Source organism: Clarias gariepinus, chromosome 14, assembly GCF_024256425.1.
Source record: "Clarias gariepinus isolate MV-2021 ecotype Netherlands chromosome 14, CGAR_prim_01v2, whole genome shotgun sequence".
NCBI classification, from domain to species: domain Eukaryota; kingdom Metazoa; phylum Chordata; class Actinopteri; order Siluriformes; family Clariidae; genus Clarias; species Clarias gariepinus.
This window is the reverse complement of record NC_071113.1, coordinates 10549717-10569879: the sequence shown is the minus strand read 5'-3', so window position 1 is coordinate 10569879 and position 20163 is coordinate 10549717. Positions and strand designations below refer to the sequence as shown.

Sequence of the window (20163 nt, the reverse complement as noted above, 5' to 3'; positions counted from 1 at the left end):
CACACTTTTGCTACAATGTTAGATGAATATAACCGGTCTTTAACTATACTGGAACAAAGCGGAAGAAATTCATTGCACCTTGCTTTACTTTCCTCCAACCAATATTAAAGCTTGTGTGTACAGCCACTTACTTACGGAAACTTTTTTTCATGAAGCTCCTTTTTTTCATTTCATGCTTCAACACTCATTTCATAGAACTTTACTCTGAGTTTGCAGGATCTGTTGCTTCGTGGTTGAGATTTTTTTTTTTGTTCCAGATATTTTTATGTAACAATAATAGCTCTGATCTATAGCTCTAAATAGTCAGTTCTAGAAGAATCCAACTGACACGGTCTCCTATGCCATACTTTATACAAGGTGGCCAAAAATACACTGGAAGCATCATATTATTTGCAGTGTTTATTGAGCATAATGTTCTAACGAAACAGCTGACTTCACCTTTTTAAGGTCAAAATAGTTTCATGTTTGGTGACATGTCAGTTTATTTATGAATATATGGAATGATTAAAATGAATGAACAGATTCCAATCATATTTTAATATGAGAAAACAAAACATTTTGGATTGGATACAAATCAAAGATTCTTCCAACCGCAAGAGCACATCTGAAATAGGTAATTTTTCCCCTGAATAAATTAGAGGCACTTTCACATGTCCTTAAAAAAAAAAAAAAAAAAAAAAATCAGAACATGCAGAACACTCGCTTCATGACTAAAACCAAACCCACACTTACAGATCAATACAGTCACCAAGCAGCACATTTAACTGCCAGGACTTCTTCAGGCCCTTCAATGACAAAAGGGTCAAAGCATTATAAGCAAACACACACACACACAAAAAAAACAACAGTTCACCAGGGATGGAAGGATCTTACACAAATCTAATTACAACAATGGTTTGAAAGGAAATGCATGTTGTTTGCCAATTACATTGGTTTTAAATCCACCAAGCCATTCAGCAACCTAAATCATACAGGAGGTCCTAAAAATCCTGATACACATGGGAAATTAACACTTTATAGCTTGCGTTACACAGCATCCTCCTTCGTGATCAAAAGTTTTGTTTTGTTTTTTTGCTAAAAAGTGTTCATCTCCAGTAGAGACTCTGAGAATACAACAAAGATACAACAGGATGACGCAGTCGATGCTTCTCATTCTTACCACAACTCTGCCTCAAACTGGTTTACCGTTAAATTCATTTAATTTTTTTTTATAAACACAAGAGAAAATTAATCTGCATTCCATGTCTACCCAAACAAGGACCATTTCGTGTGCATCAGAGCTTTGGTGTAGCTGTTATTTTGAAGCAAGGGAGGCTATGGCACAATAGTGCATAGTGTTATTTTAACTTTACATTTTAATACAATAAAAAAAAAAAATGAAACCACTTGACCCTGTGCTCTACAGTATTACTATTATCAGGATGTGGGAGAAGAAACGAAATCACTTTATAAGCAATAAATGCAAAATAATTTGATGTTGGGAAAAACTTAAAGCAAACACTATCTTGTCTCCTGGTTCTTAAAGTCTGTTATGCTGTAATATGGGCACTTTCTGAAAAGCCACAAACGAGATAAAATTACCATCCAGTCGTCTTTATTTGTAATTTGTAAATGAAAGACAAGAAAGGTGTAAACGATAAATCATAAAAACAACAAACATTCTAACTAAGCTTTGCATATATCTCGTTACTTCCATTATTTTTTCCGTTATTTATTGAACAAAACACTTCATAAGATCTGGTGAATCTCAAGCCCCGAGCCCTTTCGTATGACATGGTGAGATGTCCTGCGAGTTTCCACAAGCTCTGATGTTTGGCTACGCTCAGCTATATGTCTGTGAAGGTAAACAAAAGCGATGTCCTGGAGCAGCAGGGGGACCTTTCTCGTCCCTCCAAAGCCAGCCTCTTCCAGCCAGGGGGGAAGGGGGGGGCAGTGACTAATTTATGTGTCGGCGCCATCTTCCTCATACAAAGTAAAACTCTGAATGAGAGAGGTTTGTTTGTTTGTTTTTTATTTATTTATTTTAATTATTTAGATTTACAGGACCACTAGGGTGCCTCCCCCTACTGTCACGACTGCACCGTGCCCTTGAGGTACCACATTCCACCCAGGCTGACGCAGCACTCCTGGAAGAACAGAATAAACATATTTAATAATGCAGCTTCTTTGTCACAATTGAAGTCAATGTACAATTGAGAAAGTCAGAGGGATTAATAAAAAAAATAATAAAAAAAACACCTAATGTTCAATCAGATACCTTGAGCAGACGGTCCACATCAGCTTTAGTGACATCGTCACCAAGCTCCTGCGTAAGCCGCGTCTGAATAACGTTTCTCCTTACGCGATAGTTCTTCATAAAGATCTCAAACAGAACTTGGCGGTGCTAGAAGGTATGAGCAGAAATGTACCACATCAACAAACAAAAGTACATTATCACAGAATGAAGCTCACCATAATGGCAAATAATGTTAAATAAAGTGAAAAAAACAGGGCTACAGAAAAATCTAGAAAACTTTACTAAGCTGTCAAAAATACACAAATGTACTGAGCTGCGGGTTGTTACCTTATCAAACGTTTCACCATTCTCCCATAAGACAAAAACTTTCTGCTCGTCTGCGCTAGCATTGCTCTGAGGAGGAAACTGGAGAGGGGGAGGAAAAAAAGTCATGACATTTTATCCAAAAGAATAAAAATATATTAAAAGATTAGAAGATAAAGAAGATATTAAGAATATACAAGAATAAAATACAAGAAAAATATTAAAGAGAAAGACAAAAAAACATGAAGGATCAACAAAAGAAACTGATATGAGAGGAAAATGTGCGAGAGAAATGTCAGTTCCAAGAGAGATGAGAGAACAAGGAGTAAAAGTGGTGAGATGAGGACAGGGAGAAAGTGAAGGATAAAAAAAAATATTTAAAAAAAGAGATATGAAGAAGAAAGCTAAAGACAGATGGCTATAAGAAGGAAAGAGAGGTGATAGATGCTTACAAGTAATAGAGACATAAAGGAAAGATAAGAGATTAGACAGACAAGCGAAAGTGATGGAGGAATATGAGGAAAGAGATATGAGAAGGAGATGCGAGAGAGACTGGTATGAGAGAAATATTAGAGAGACAGGAGAGGAAGACATGAGAATGGGAGATTGAGAGAAATGGGTGGGAAAGAAAGATATTAGAGAGAAACAGTAAGAGGATTGGGGAAGAGAGAGAGATGAGCATGAGAGAGATATTATAGAGATATGGGTCAGAGAGAGAGATGGGTATGATAATGATACACTAGTGAGATAGGAGTGAGAGGAAGATTGAGAGGAATTGTGGTGACAAAAAAAGTGTTTATAAAGAGAGATATAAAAGAGAAAGAATTATGATAATGCATATGAAAAAAAAAACAAGAAAGATACAAGTGTAAGATGAGAGTGATTGGTATGAGAAAGAAATATTAGAGATATATGAGAGACAGAAAGATTGAGAGAAATGGGTATAAAAAAAAAGGTATTAGTGAGATATGAGAAAGATATAGTAACAGCAATTGGATTAGAGAGATATGACCGAGAGAAAAAGATGAGTATGAGAAAGAGATATTTGAGAAATACGAGAAAAAGAGACATGAAAGAGACCATTGCACAGACAGTAACCCAATCTTAGCATCAAAAAAGTAATAAAAGATTTACAGTTACCATGAAGATGCATACTTTACATAATATAACACTTTATATTTTCCTTGCCTGTATTCCTTTGATTGAGTTTTTGTATATTTTTTAATTCCTTTTATTCTTATTTGTATTGCCCATTTTATTCATCTTATGTTCTGTAAGTTTTACACATTCACACTTCACAAGGTGAGTGTGCTCAGTAGCTCAGGTCTCTTGTACTGACACTGATGCATGCAGAAGTAACTGTCAGTAACTGGCGCATCCCAGAATCCCCTTAAAGTAATCAGCAAACAAACACACCAAGTCATTTAGACCATTACTGTAGTATAAGCTTGAGGATTACAGTAAAATACTTGAACAAACACACACAGGCAGGGGGTGCCGCTCCACTCCCAGTGGCATTCGGTTTGAATTTACTGGTAATGATCTTTGTCTCCATTAATAGCAAGAACTCAAGTCTTCCCTAAACCCAAAATAAAGGATTATGTCTGAAAACATACAAACCTGGATTAAGCTAAAAATAATCCACAAACAATTCCACACCCATGACTATGTGCACCCAGGCTGCCTGTATTTCTCTGTGTCCCATTACACAATGCTACCATACACAACTACACCTTAGGTAGAACAAAAAGTTGATCCGAGGTTCGGTCTAATTTTCAGGTGGCTGAGCTGACTTACTTCACAGGGAAGAACTCAAAGTAAAAATCCAAGCACATGGCTAATATACAAAAATGAGTCAAAAAATAATCCGCACCCCGGTTATATTAAAAATTCTGTTGGCCACATTTTCATGTCGGCACTTTCAAGGCTACTGTCTCACAATTAAATACTGTGCAAGAGTGAGATTCATCACTACAAGCCTGAGAAAGATCCTCAATCGTAGACCAAGAAAAAGTAAAAAAGTCAAGGTATAGAGTAGGGATGCACCGAAATGAAAATTCTGGGCCGAAAACGAAACCGAAATTTTTGGATGCACTTGGCCGAAAACCGATACCGAAACCGAAAATGGCTTCATTAAAAAACAGGTTTAAAATATTTTCTTTTTGTTTGTATTAAAAAAATGTTGCATATTGCAACTTTGCTGTCCTCATCTGAAACTTTGAAGTGCTTCCAAACCGCCGACATACTCCGTGTTTGATGCGTAATGACAGCGCGAACGAGACGGGAGGATGGGAGAGGCGTGGCGACAATTTCGGCTTTTATTTTCAGCGCTTTCTTACGTTTCGGCGGAAACCGATAATGCTATTTCGGCCGAAAATTTTCGGCGGCCGAAATTTCGGTGCATCCCTAGTATAGAGGAGTGGCAACATTTTACCACCTTAAATGCAAATAGATTAAATAAAAAAAAAAAATGCAGATATTTTTTATGTCAGTGTGGCAATGCAGGAAATGTCATTCAAAATTGAATCTGTTTATCCCATCTCTACAAAAAAACAAAACAAAAAAAAAAAACACCTGAATCCAGAGCCTGAACTAGACACCAGTCCATCCCAATGTTAAGGGGCAGCATCCTATCAAGCTCCAACAGTCATGTAGTAACTCAAAAATGTAGTCGACTAGTCGCCTTTTATATATATAAACCAAAGAATTATTGCTATTTTAAGGCTGCTTTAGCAGAAATGTAACTTACAAATGTAAATGTTCAACTAGTCTCTGAAACCCATAACGGGGAACCGAACCATCCAAAATTCGTAATACAAACCTCATAGGAAAAAAGATGAAACCGCTGTTAGTTTCAAAAATGAGTATAATATCCTGACAAAAAGTCTTTAATTAATTACCTTCCTACTCTGTGTCTATTATTTATGGAATATTTGCTGGTGGGGGGGGGTTTCTTCAGTTTTCAACAATTTGTTCAATGACCTCAGTAAAAAAAAATTAAAATAAAATAAAAATAAATAAATAAAAAATAAATAAATAAATAAATAAATAAACAACTGAGACATCTGTCCCTGAGAGTGCAAAGCGTTCCTACACATTAGTGCAAAAACTTTACCTACCTACCTACCGGTCAAATCCTGCTTTGTAAAACTGTTTATTTTTTTTGTGCATATTAATTTAAAGCAGACAGCTTAAGGGACTTAGAAAGGAGAAAGACACCCTCAAGAAATAACTAGTCACTAATTGTTTTCAAACATCAGTTTAGCAGAGGAGCTCATTTTGTAAGCAAGACAGCACACCGGGTGCTTTACAACTAGAAATAATTAACTAGCAACGCATTCTATAACTAAACTTCTAGTAACTAATGTGCAAGCACTTAGTGGATGGTTTTTCAAGTCTGTCTTAAATAAAAATTGAGGTGCACACAAGTACTTCTCGTTCGTTATAAAACGTCCTGTTCTGCACACTGACCAAGAAGTTCAATCCAACTGAAAAATGCTCATGAAGCTTCTGTAGTCCCACTGAGCTTAATCAAGTTGGTATCTTCCAATCGCCTCATGAGAAAGAAAATAGTTTTTCTTACAATGTACAGCAAGTCCCCAACTTACGAATGAGTTTCATTTTAGGAGCACATTCCTGTCAGATTTGTCCGTAAGTTTGAAAAAGTGAATCTTGTACACCTATGACACAAATATACCATGCAAATCATAAAAAAACAAACAAACAAAAAAACACAGTTTTGGTTATGCATTATACTCTCACAAGATGGCGCCTATAAATCATCGAGGAGAACTCCGGTCATGCAGCGGGGTCAGCTGACCTCTTTAAAAGCAGCCCAGGTAGACGTCAGGGGGAGGACAACACTACATGGTGTTTACTGCTCGCTCGTTACTGCTTACAGTTCTGAGACAAATAGACGCCACTTCGTCTCAGAACTGTATTGGACTGTTAACTTGTTGATAATTTTCCTAAATTAGGATTGTTCAACATCAGGACAGCCATTTTCTATCATCGTGCTTCCGGACTGATTCACTGAAACCGGTGAGGCCAACTCATTTCTCCCGCACCCCCACAAATACAATATACCGTACTTTAGACATTTTATACATTTACTTACACACTAAAAATATTGTATATTTGTAAATATTGGTATCTGGTGCACTGCAGTGTCTATTTGTTTTGTACAAAATTCGTACAAAAGCCACGGTCTGTACTTATCAGTGGAAATTTACTCGCAATCCAAGGTATTACTGTACTTCTATGCAGATAAATTTCTATTAAATTGAAAATCCTGAATTATCCCTTTACCAGAAAAGCAGGTTGACACTCAGGTTATTCCTCACAGTTTGTCATGCCTGCCCGAAGCACAAAGCTCATGTCACAGGTATAGGAAATTAGAAAGAAGAAGGCATGTCATAGAACGACCTGATTTAAAAAACTCTTCAAAGTGTTTCACCCTTATGTTGGAAACACTGGCTCATAGTTCAAAACGAGCTTATGCTTTCATAACAGTTTATTTTGACCCGATGTATTATACTGATGGACTATAAAATCTCAGCGATAACTGTAATAAGGTTTGAGATTGCTGTGACGTCTCGCTGATGGACATTTGGATCATCAGAGACACTAACATACTCACAGGCACTAGGATCTGTTTGCAATGGGTGTGGAGGATGGTGTCCTGGAGCATGCGGTCCGTGACCTGGCCAAAACGGCCGTGTCCTGTAGGGAGGCTGGCCAGGTGCAGGTTGAACAGGCGCTTGACCTCGCTGAGGCACAGCACAAAGTGTTTCCGGAAAGTGTTACGGAGAAAGTCCTGGAGCTCCAGGGTAGAGGCCTGCGCTGCCCCGTAGTCGCCGTGGAGATCCGTGTTAGGGGAGTCCGATGAGGGATAACCGTTGACTGAACCGTTTGGAACTGAGCTTGATGTGTCCATATTCTCCTCAGAGTCGCTCATGGGTTCTTGTTTAATTTGCACCATTGTATTAGCTCCACCGGAGCCAGAAGATATCTTCAGTCTTCGAGCGTCTAAGTCTTTCTGCAGCGAGGCATGACGCTCCCGGGCATTCTCCCGAGCCACCTTGATACGCTGCTCACCGCTAACATGAACCGAGTCTGTAACACACACACACAGCATGAGTTTTTCAAAAGACACACCTACCAAAAATTTAAGTCTAAAAAGAATTTAAAAGGCTACAAATTAAACAATAGTTTACAATAGATATCGTTTACGGAGTTCAGATAAATACCCATTTGAGCATCCTTTTTGTGCAGGAAGTCCTCCTTGGCGAAGTTAAAAACTTTTTCTAATCTACAAAAAAAAAAAAAAAAAAAAAAAAAACATGGGCAAATCAGACCAACTAATCTGCATCACTCTTTCTGTACAATCCCTATACTTACTTCAATAAATTTAAAATTTATTTTACTTGTTCTGGATGCCGAGCCAGAGCATGTGCTGTCTCTGAGCCACATCAGGATGCTTCTTGACAAAATCATGGTCTGTAGGCAACAGGAACTCCCAGCCTCTGTTTGCTCGGGGAATAGCCATCTGCTCCAAAAAGTCCTTGACATCCTCAGGAGGCAGCTGAAAGCACCATAGTGACACCATGTGGCATTCAGGCACATTCAAAGCTTTTACAGGCAATCGGTTTGAGGTTTTATCTTTACTTATTAGCAATGTAATAATTAGTACAATTACAACAATATAACTCGTCTACCAAAACAAACATGAACAAATCTTGTATATAACATTGATAGAGAATGACACAGTACTACAGCTATTTCTAATACAACCAGGAAACCAAAATATAAGTTGTATACACAAAGGAAGTGGACAGGACATAAATATTGAACAAAAAATAAAGTAAAAAAAGAAAAATAACACGTTTTTTTTTTTTTTTTTAAAAGGACATTAGTTTTATAATGATAACTAGGTGCTAGTACAATAATTTGATCATGTATTAATATCCTGATTCAATATAAAATTTTGTTCCAATTTTGAGACCTCGAATCGGTGCCAAGAAACTTAAAAAGGAAGTGAAGAAATTAAAAAGGAAACCATGGCTAAAGAAGCAGCAGGTGCCAAGAGGAATCATAAATTAAGGTTAAGCAAGTTTTAATGGCTATTTATTTCATATTTTCATTTCATTGTCTTTTCTAAATGTTTTATATGCACAAATATGATTATTGAGTTGATAAATTGGAAATATTGGTAATATTTTTAGGTGGCTGAAGCGGATTATTTGCATTTACATTATTTCTTATGGGAAATTTTGGTTAGAGTGTACCACCTGTAAAATTACAAAGAAACTCCAACATCTCAACCATGTGTTGAACTGTGAGCGAGTGAACGCAGGTTCTAACGCGCTCTTTTCAAGATTAATTGGCGCATATGGTGTTTTGAGACTGATGTAAGTGTGTGGATTGAGATTTTAGATGATCTTTAAAGCTAAGAAAATGAAAAATATATACAGAATAAAATATAATAAATACAAATAAAGAAAAAGTAAGGACTAACACCCGCTGAGCAACATTACTTTTTAAAAATACAGACTACACAAGTGAGCCTAAACCGACACTGAAGACAATCCAACCAACCTTAATGACAGCAGCAACCTCTTTTCTCATCAGTGAGCGCTCGTTGGTGAATCTCCACATCTAGAGCAGAAGTAGCCATGAAACATGCCGTTATTCACTTGAACTGGTAGCCAAACTCAACGGTATTGCCGCATATAAAAAGCAAACTGTCTTAACAGCAAGTTAAATATGTTTTGCTATGATTATGACTCACCACAAAGTCACGGCCCCTACAGAGCACCTCTGCAGGCACGCCGCTGTGAGGACTGCAGGTCGACTTAGGATACAGAACATCACTGAAAAACAAACAAACAAGACACTATTAAACAACACATACATCAGTAAATAAAAATGGAGTATTTCTCTAACATCAAAAACTGATTCGTATATGGATAAAGAACAAGAGACACCTCTTGACAACCCAGTTGCCCTGGACGAGCATCGCCACCTGCTGTATGCAGCGCAGTACTGCAGTGGAGTCTGTGCCTGACGCAAGTAACCCCATCAGATTGGCAAACGGCATGACCTTGACTGAAGCAGATCAGTACATAAATATCCAGTTGTATAATATAAAAAGGTTTTAATGGGTTAAACTGGTATATTAACTTAAACGTACCATTCTTCATCAAGGTCTTCACCTGATCTCCAAGCGGCAACGTACGTAGCTGTGCCATGGAAAGCACATTACTAGGTCCTACTGGCTTAACCCTAAACACAAAAGGTAAAACAAAGGGGAAATATTTAGAGAACAATATGTTTACACATTGTTGTCACAATTTTATTAATATGATTTAAAGAAATTGAAGGAACAAAGAATGATCACTTACTCTTTTTCTTCTGTCAGCGGAGGCATAAGCATGGATAAATACTCACTAAGAAAAGACCAGACTTATTAGCATCAGCTTCATATGATGATTCATATACAGTTTGCACTTAAACTCATTCTTTTTATGGTATTTACTAGAAAGGAAAAATTTATCAAAAATTGTAACCAAACATTTTACATAAGCTGTATAAAAGAACATAATGCTTCATAAAAAAAATATTCACACCCTACGTATGGTAAGGCAAGGTCAATATTATCCTCATAATATACTGTATATAAAATTATTATATATAAATAAACTATTTAAATTTTATATACGTATATACATATATATGGCACATTTCATGCTTTTATTACACATCGTGATGTGACCATGAGCGAATTCCTGTATGTATCGAATATCTGAATACTCAAATGTTTGTTGTCTGAAGCCTTCCTGTTAATAACCACTGGCAAGGCTTCCATATAAAAACTTTAAAAAATTAAAAACAATAAAAAAAAGAATTCAAAAGAATGAATTTTTTAAATAAAGTGTGTGTGTGTGTGTGTGTATATATATATATATATATATATATATATATACACACACACACACACACACACACACACACACAAACACACATACACACACAATTTATTTATTTTACACCTAGGTTGTGCTGCCGACACGGATCTTTGTCCCTTGACTTTTAGGGTTAAACACTGGTTTAAAATTGCAGTGTGTTTATTTTAAGAGCCAGGCTTGTCAGATAAAGCTAAAGTGTTCTTTTGCAAAATCATTTACAAGTGTTTTTGCCTGATAACTAATTGATAAATCAATGTATGCATGTTTGCGTGTTGCCTTATCAGGACTCCTCAGTTTACTTACGCTGGAGTTTTCACTAACTCCGTGTTCTCTGTGGTGTCCATTGCCTGGCAGTAGAGATACTGCCGTTCATGCTCCGAGCGTCCATCCTACAAGACGAATGGCCGATGTGAGAGAAAGCAGCAGCGCAATAAAGCTCAACGAGATAGCACTGATCTGACCAGCCTAATCTGACCTAGTAAATTTCCAAGTCAATCAAACAAGTAAAAATACTGATATCACAAGAGCTGATGTAGAGAGAAAAACCCCTTACCCATTATCCCCAGTCAAAATAATTGGATGAATGCAATAAGAACTTAGTATTGTCTCCCTTGATGTGGAGCTGCACCACTTTTTTTGGACATGGTCAAAAACCTGGTGAAGATGTAGTGAAAGCAGGACGCAGGAAGGACTTAAGGACACTGTATCGATTAGGGATGCACCAATACCGATATCGGCCTCAATACCACATTTTCTTAAGTACTCGTACTCGCTAAAAGTCCTCCGATACCGGGGACCGATACCACGGTCTGAGAAATGTCTATGTTTGAGCGGCGTGTAAGGGGTTAATCACAGGTGCAGAGTGCCTCAGGGGACTTGTCCAGAGGAGGCTCAAAAAGTAGCGCATTTAACACAAGTAATTTAACACAAGTACCTAAAATCCCAACACGACGACGAGTACAAAGAGTTTACCCACGCTTCTAAACCAACACAACCCACGCTGCAGCAAACTCTTGCAAGACGAGAGAAAATGTCCAGAGACAATACACGTGCTGTGAAAATAAATTTAAATCATGTTTTTATTAAGTACTCGGTATCAGCGAGTACTGAAATGCAAGTACTCGTACTCCAAGAAAATGGTATCTGTGCATCCCTAGTATCGATGGCATTGACCAGGTAACAGCATAAATACCACTTCTAAGAAGTTCTGACTAAGATGTCACAGGGATGTCACTGTGTTGTCACAGTTCTCACAACATCCTCTTTAGGCTTGTGCATTTGTGTTGGATGAGAAGGCCTGGCTCGAAGTCTACGCTCTAATTCATTCGAAAGGTGTTCTATCGGATTGAGGTCAGGACTCATTGTGCAGGACAGTCAAGTTCCTCCACACAAAACTCGCTTATCCATGTCTTTGTGCACTTATGTACAATCATGTTGGAACTGGTGTGGTCTTGTTTTTCAGGAGTTGGGCTCGGCCCATTACTTCCAGTGAAAATTAAGTGTATTTTAATGTAGCATTTATTGTTAGTTACCACATGCACCGAACAACCTCAAGTTGATTTAAAAGCTGATGGCTAAATAAGAGCTATTGAGTAAATGTTGCACCATAGTGAATCGTTTCAATAGTCAATGAATGAATCAATCAATTAGCAAAATAGTCATCAGTTTCAGCCCTACAAGGAAGTTGTATGAACTTGAACATTTTGACCCTGTTCCTTCTGCATTCTTCAATATTTTTAGGACACAGTGGGGGCTTCATGGTCTTCGTCAATGTGACAGGACCCTTAGCAACACTATACTGAAAAATATTTTTAATCATCAATCACTCCTCCTATTCATAGAATGTAGCCAGTGAGTGGGATGATTATGTCTCTACAGTTTATTTCCATGCATAATACTAAATATATTAATTCACTTTCCTCATTCTTACCTCTGTTTAGTGCCAGCATTATTAGCATAGTCCTTGACTACACTGTTATTACATTACAACGTCTTTAGACACAAGACCAGGGCTTTTATTTCACACACACACACACACACACACACACACACACACACACACACACACACACACACACACACAGAGACACTTTCAGAGCCAATCAAAGACCTGGTTATGTTCTGCAACCATGATATACTCTACAATAAACAATGACAAAAGCTGATAAAGCTCATGCTCTGTAAACTCTGACTCGCAAACACACTGATTCAGTCACACCTACCTTTATTCCATGGTAGTGTAAATGAACCCAGGGTTCTTCCGCCTGTTTCTTTTGCAGGAACTCGTATGACTGGATGCGCCGCTGACGAGCCTGCTCAGACTCCGGCCTGGAAAACCTCACCTTAACCGAAAAAAAAACAAAAAACAAAACATGTGGAATAGAAACTGTAAATTTAAAGGGAATTTAGGATTGTTCCATGCATAAAGAAGAACTGAATTCAAACTCTTACAGTGATCTGCTTGACGTCGTCCTCAGCCTCGTCCTGAGAAGAGTCTCCAGCTGTTAAATGGTACAATTGCAAGAAAGAAAAATCATGCTGGTTTATATGGATAAAAAGCTTAATGATGATGTACATATAGATAAGTTTAAACCACCTTAATGGCCTCATGGCTCGGGCATAAGAGAAAACTTTCTTTTAACGTTAGGTGCGTTAGCGTAGCAAGGGATAATATAGAAAAATATAGGTTGTTTTTACTCTTTTAACCGTGTCGTGTGCAATGAAGAATTATGATTTGTTCTTATTATAGTTTTTTTTGACTAACAACAGTTCATATGCTGGGACCTGTACACAAGCTAAGACTGATGATAACTTATCTGACTTGGAATTTGAATAACCTGGAACAAACAGGGTTCCCACATGTCCGCTGCTTTAAAACTATAAACCATGTATTATTTTTACATAACAGCATGAATACATCATTACAGTTCACAGGATAATTACATAAATGGAAAAACAAACACAGATAATCTCTTTCTCACCTTCATTAGCTGCCTCCCTTTCCTTGTGTTTACTGTCAGCTTTATCTAGATATGAAAAGCTCGGCCTCATTTGCAGAATGCCCTGCAGTGGTGTGAGGTGAAGCTCGCCTGCCAGAAACAGTAAGTCAGTCAGTCAAATGGATGGATGGATGGATGGATGTTCCACAACTCAGCAATAAGAGATGCATTAGAGCAGAGGCGCATGATTACCTTTACGAAACACTGCAGCGGCATAGCGACTGGTATTCGTTGTTGCCTGAATCGATGAGAATGTTTGCTTGTCCATCATTTTACTTTAGAAAAAAAAAACAACACAAAAATAAAAGTCATGCTGTGTTGTAAGATTTAAATCTTTGACAAAAAACATACCAAAAAAAAATAAAAAAACAGTGAGGAAAGTTACAAACATGGAGTAAGTGCTGGAGTCTTCCAGTGACGTGCCGTCCACGTTGAGCGCGATCTGCTCCCCTTTGCTGCGGCAATAGTTCGGACTCATGGTGTCGATCGCAACCTCGACTTCAACCTGAATATGCGAGTAAAAATTTCACGTGAACAAACTACTTTATAATGAGCAGGTGGGTGGAAACAAATTTCCATCAAGAGTAGCCTTACCTTTTGCTGCTTGGGTTTAATTTTGGCTGTTAAATGTGTCATGTCATCATAGTTCATATTAGCAGGACGCACGGGGTACTGTAACAGAACCACCATATTAACTTTACACCATTAGTGGAGAAAAAAAACTAACAAGCAATAACTCTTCAAAGCAGTTTGTGTTGGTTGCAGTAATCACCTGGAACAAATACAGCTTGTCCGAAAGACTTTTGGCAAGGTAGACGTCCAACTTTGAGAAAGAAGGAAAAAGGAAACTAATTAGTGTTGGCAAGTTTAACAAACGGCATTCCTTCAAAGCATCATTGTTTTCTCCTTCACTTTAGAAAAGTGAGAAAAACAAACCTCTTGTATAATGGGGTCATCCTCATCTCCGCTGGCCATTCTGGAGAGATGAGGAGGAAACTTCGGATCAAAACTTGCAGTACAGAAATACTCAAGCGATCAGAGTACAGCATGCAACTTCTGTAGACAAAAAGGCAGATATTAGCACTGTACTGAAATTATAAGCATAGAAAAATATTCACTATTAAGGATAAAGAAATACATCTCTACAGTCAATGTAGAGACCATGTTTACAACAGTGGAGTGGTGACAAAGTGCATAATTAAAACTTGGCTCTCTGGTCTCTTTCATCAGTCAATTTCACATACACCCAGTCACAAAAATGAGTACACCCCTTTAATTCCAGCAAACATTTTAGCATACGTTCTCAAACGACAACTGGATATATTTTATGTGCAGTCAATGTGCAGCTTGAATAATGGTATAGATTTACTGTCCTCTGAAAATAACTTAACATACATCCGGTATTGTGAAAATGGCAGGCAACAAACACGAGTACACCCTAAATGATAACGCCTGTGCATCTTTAACCACGCCAAGTCACATCTCCTATTCATCACATTCATGTGTTCGTCAGTAGCCAAGTATCTCTCTAGATCTAAACCGTATCGAGCACCGGTGGGATGTCCTCAAGCGGAAGGTGATGAAGCGCCATGTGTCTAACCTCCAGCAGCTCCGTGATATCATTATGGAGAAGTGGAAGAAAATCCCAGCAAGATGTGCAGCTTTGGTGAATTCCAGTAGCGCAGCCTTAATCCTGTTTACATGAAATAAACCTGCTCCCGAGCAGGTTCAAGCTTACTGATATGTTGCTATGACAGCAAATGCGAGAAGCGCATTGAAAAACGAAACAATCCAAGATCAGGACAAATCCACAACAATCAAATCCAGCTAACTGAGTTAGCGCCATACGAAGAACAGACCCCTAAACTGCTATACAAGCTGGACACTTACTACTCTTAAGTATATCCAATTTTCAATTCTATAGTATTGTCCCTTGAGATCATATAAGTGGTTGCTGAAATGTGAGGAGTGTACTCACTTTTCTAAGATACTGTACATTTAGGGCATACTGAAAAACATGCCAGTGCACTGAACTGGAAAACTGCAACTCTAACAATGATCCAGGGATGAAGCCAGCAGAGGTCCCTATACTCCCCACACAATAATGCACACACACAATAATAACTATGTGCCTATGAAAACCTATAATAACTAGGTGCCAATTTGATTTGTACTACGAGACTGTAATTAACCATAAACAGTACATAAAATACTGAATTGTAGCTCATAAGCTTTATACCTGTAAAAGTTTTATTTAAATTATAGATTTATTTTATATAAACTGCTAGGAATCTTTTTTAAACTCCTGTCTAGCAATAAAAATGTGTTACATCCATCAATAAACTGTAATGTTTTGTAGTCTATTTGGAGATCGTTAGCAATATCCCTAGATTGAGGCTATATGTAATTGTTTCCCTGTTCGAAAAAGTTGTCATGGAAACATTGGGAGCTTGCAAGCGTATGGTATTTACCATCAAGTGACAAAATTGAAGGGTTGGCTAACAGGTACCTGCTTAAAATTATAGCATTTAGGGCCGTTCACGTGTCGTAATTTTTTTTGCATGCTCAGTTTTGTTATTTTAAATGAAGAAGGGCGACAAGCACACTTATGCTCAATAGAAAACACTCTTATGCCCTTAGAACACCTGCTATGCTGCTTTCTCCTTCTTTCCAAAGTGCTGTGGTGCTTCTCATCACAGAGAATTTCACCAGCTGATTCAGAAAAATGCAAAGAGTAGTAGCTAAGGAAAATTTAGTAAATTTAGGAAGTTAGGGAATAGTTGGTTTGTTCTTGTCACATTGCCGCAAGTACAATACAGGCCTTCTGGAAAGTATGTTTTTTTTTTCAACTTGCTTTTTTATAGACGCGCACAGAAAACACGAGCATTGCGATGGTGTCATACTCTATTATGACTGGGATGGTCACACAAAATTGAAAGGGCACAGTTTGATCCCTATCAGCTGATTAAATCTTGTCACAAACAAAGAGTGATCGTTAAAATGAGACACTGGGCTTCTCTTTGCATATTTGGATAGTAGCATTATTATCGCATAGTGGACGTATTGCAAACTGAAAGAAGACGCCGAAGATATTTCGCAAGCGTTGCCATGACAACAGTTTCAAACAAGGAAACTACTATGTTTATCCTTCCTTAATCTCGAGACAGGATCACGGTCATGCCATAACTACAGTTTGGCGATGAGTTTAAGACGTTTTAATTTCAAGGTAGGAAAAATACACTTTTTTCTCGCTGTACTATTGCGTTGCTAATATGAGGTGTGGGCTGTATCCGGATTGACTTGGTCCTGTTCAGAACTGCAGGCTGGACTTTAAAAATCTCAGTAATGCGGAGCAAACAGCGAAATGCATGCAAACATATAGAAATTAAAAAGTAAATGTCCAAAAATGTCCTTTGGAGTCAGTGTGGCGATAAATTAATTGCCACACTAAATAAATCACGATGCATAGCTGAATCGATTCTTATCCTCCATATCTATGATTAATTTCCTTTTTAATAGGGCTGATGCAATTATGATATCAGTCTGATTGCATCATTAAGTCTAAATCAGCAATCTATATCAACAGTAGTGTTTCCATGGGCTTGATAGTGTATATTCTGAGACTAAATGCATGTTTTTTGTTAACCACAAACAGCTATCAAACACCAACACTGCTTGCCCCAAACACACACACCAGCCTAAACACTACAGAATGCTAATTTTTTTTTAACTCCACGCCAGGACTAGGACAGTCATTAACACCTCGAAATGATTTGCTCAGTAAGTCTAGAGCTAGCCGGATGCTAACACACACACAAACAAACACTGCCTGCACTTCATCCGGAATGATGATTTTTTTTTTCTTTTCCCTATTTAAGATCATTAAATCGGCTCATTTTTCTCTATATTTGTTTTCAAGTGTAAAACCATGGTACTTTCCTCCATGTGTGTATGCAAGCATTACACGATACCGCTATGTGCTACAAACGTGAAGTTAGCTAGCTAGGCTACATGACGCTCTCAGCCCGTTTTCAGGGTCGACATTACCACCCGGATTCAGGAAGAACAAGCAGAGCTCACTTTCAGACCTGAGGTTTATAAGACACACTCCGGGCTCTTCTCTGTCGCACTGCGTTAACTTTCTCCCTCCGTGTGAGTGAAGTGAGCTGCTGAGAGTGTGACACACAGAGCCACCATGTTTCTCAATCCGGCTCTTCCTACACACACGTGGGGAGGAGCGTGGCTACCCAGAATACAGCGCGCCGAAGTGCACTCCATGTCCACTCGGTCGCACTAGTGACTACACACACACTCACTCACTCGGTCGAGTGTCTGTCAAGTAGCCTCTTATTTAATGTGGAAATGAAATTACACACAGTTTATCGTCATTAAGTATGTTGACACGTGATAAAAAAAAAAGAACCACGTGTTCCTTCCACAAAGCAGAACATTTCCACAGGGATGCCTGTGTATGCTGTGGCATTACAGTCTCCTGTCACTGGAACCAAACCTGGAGGGAACAGTGGCATAGTGATGAGCACTGTGGCTCCAGGGTCAAGGGTTCGATTCCCATCTCCAGTCTGTGTACATAGAGTTTGCATGTTCCTCCTGTGCTTGGTGGGTACCCCAGTATCCAGGACACCATTACCCAGAGTGACTTACATTTTTATCTTATTACACATCTGAGTAGTTAAGGGCATCTGTTGTTATTAATTTCTTGACTACTCCCATCAAGGGATTGGCACAGTGGACCATGATCCACACAACTTGGCACAGGTTTTATTCCAAATGCACTTCCTGCCACAGGCCTCCCATTTTTTCAGAGCTTGGGACTGTCACTGAATTTAGTGGCGTGGGTTTGGGCATTGTGTAGAAATCGAACCTGGGCCTTTCACAAGGTAGACGAGAAACCTACCTCTGAGCCACTGATGTAGTTAATCACAAACAACTTTGAGATTAACTCAAATGCTGGCCGAACTTCATCATCGTCTGATCTCACTACTGATCTTGTGTTTAAGTGAGCAAATCCAAGCGTGCACTAAATCTTTAATAGGCTGTTCATCATGTGGGTGTAATAGTTAGGTGTCCATACATGTTATAGAGTAGTGTGTCAAGGTTTTTTATTTGTATTGCAAAAATGGAACAAAAATAAATAAATAAATAAAATAAGTAGTGCATTAAAGAGGCAGCACAATGGCTTAGTGGTTTGCACCTCCAATGTCTTGGTTCAATTCCCGCCACAGGTCTATGTGCATGGATATTAAAAATGCAGCAAAGTCCAAGGATGTACACCTAATATCCTTTTTTCCACCAGTATCTTGATATTCTATCAGTTTTAAGTCAGGTTTATGTTTTGTTTTATATGTTTTTATGTTACACCACGTTGTTTTTGAATTGTCGTTATAGACTTATATATAGTGTAGCTCAGACTTTGTTTATTTATGCAAACTGTTTTAAGCTTTCAGTAATTCTGACTAGGTATTGACTCTTTGTATGGGGCCAGGGGTAGCTCAGTGGTTAAGGCATTGGACTACAGTTCGGAAGATCCCAGGTTCAAACCAAGTTGCCACTGTTGGGCCCTTGAGCAAGGCCCTTAACCCTCAACTGCTCAGATGTATAATGAGATAAAATGTAAGTTGCTCTGGATAAGAGCGTCTGCCAAATACCTAAATGTATAGCGCAGTGGATAGTAAAAATTAGTATAACTACTGTTTTTAAAGAGTCACAATACCAAAGCTTTCACTTTACAGAATACACTAGCCATGTAAAAAAAAAAACATGTTTTAGACGGGTCAAATTATTGAGCTGCATCTAGCAAAGAAGGGAAAATTATCTGCTGCTGGGTTAAGAACCTTTCAACACATGAAAACCTAGAAAGATAGTGTTGAACATCAACTTGAATAGTGAAAGTAAGAGCATTTCCATACACACAAAATGTAATGAGAACTCACAGGATTAGGACTAAATAGTTCGTTAGTGAGACTCATCAGATAAAAAGGTTTAAATTTGCTAGGGAGTATAAAGATTGGACTTTGGATCAATGGAAAAGGTCATGTGGTCTGACGAGTCCAGATCAAAACAATTCCAGATTAAAGAGCATGTCAGGGGAAGAAATTAAGTGCATGAAGCGAGGCACCCATCCTGCATTGCACCAGCTCACTGTACAACATCACTGTAACATGCAGTGCAGGTAGTGTCATGTCTAGACTCAGCAACATTATGTTGCTGATGACCTGACTGTACTGAGTGGATCATTACATTAATGAGTTTTCTTCTCAGGCATATTCCAGGACTCAAATTGGTTCTGGGAGCATGAGGACTCATTTCAACTGGCGACCACATTGTGTGCTATAATCAACACTAAATGGTATTAAATAAAATCATGAAGTGTGTGCCCTTTTTGCCCTGGTAGTGTATATTTTTGTGTACCTCATCAACATCTGCCATGTTTACAGTTGCAGCTGTACTTTATTTGTCAGAGCCTAACGTCATGGCTAACCTCACAAATAGCTCTGCGGGTTTCTTTTTCCATTACACTGACGGGGGAAACCTACCAATGCAGATTCCAGAAGAGACTGAAGCTGCAATCCAGCACGTCACTCTAAGCCATGTGACCTGTAGTAGGGTCTGATTGATTTCACCCCGTTTTGAAACGAGA

At 38.3% G+C, this 20163-nt stretch overlaps 1 protein-coding gene across 2 annotated transcripts; it reads right to left on the bottom strand.

The window, feature by feature from the left end:
* Positions 1 to 1577: 1577 nt before the first annotated feature.
* Positions 1578 to 17736, bottom strand: polr3e (polymerase (RNA) III (DNA directed) polypeptide E). 2 transcript variants are annotated; one of them, XM_053512159.1, is made up of 21 exons: positions 17586 to 17736; positions 14442 to 14561; positions 14278 to 14328; positions 14100 to 14177; positions 13895 to 14010; positions 13698 to 13780; positions 13488 to 13595; positions 12958 to 13007; positions 12729 to 12848; positions 10810 to 10895; positions 9943 to 9987; positions 9732 to 9823; positions 9526 to 9646; positions 9330 to 9411; positions 9137 to 9196; positions 7966 to 8123; positions 7789 to 7850; positions 7179 to 7654; positions 2564 to 2641; positions 2258 to 2383; positions 1578 to 2126 (listed from the first exon to the last, which is right to left on the bottom strand). In XM_053512159.1, the coding sequence occupies exons 2-21, from the start codon at positions 14478 to 14480 to the stop codon at positions 2070 to 2072; spliced, it is 2088 nt and encodes a 695-aa protein (XP_053368134.1). In that variant the 5' UTR covers positions 14481 to 14561; positions 17586 to 17736; the 3' UTR covers positions 1578 to 2069. The 2 variants fall into 2 exon arrangements, with proteins under 2 accessions (XP_053368134.1, XP_053368133.1); XM_053512158.1 differs by having other exon boundaries at positions 17594 to 17736.
* Between the last annotated feature and the right edge of the window lie 2427 nt (positions 17737 to 20163).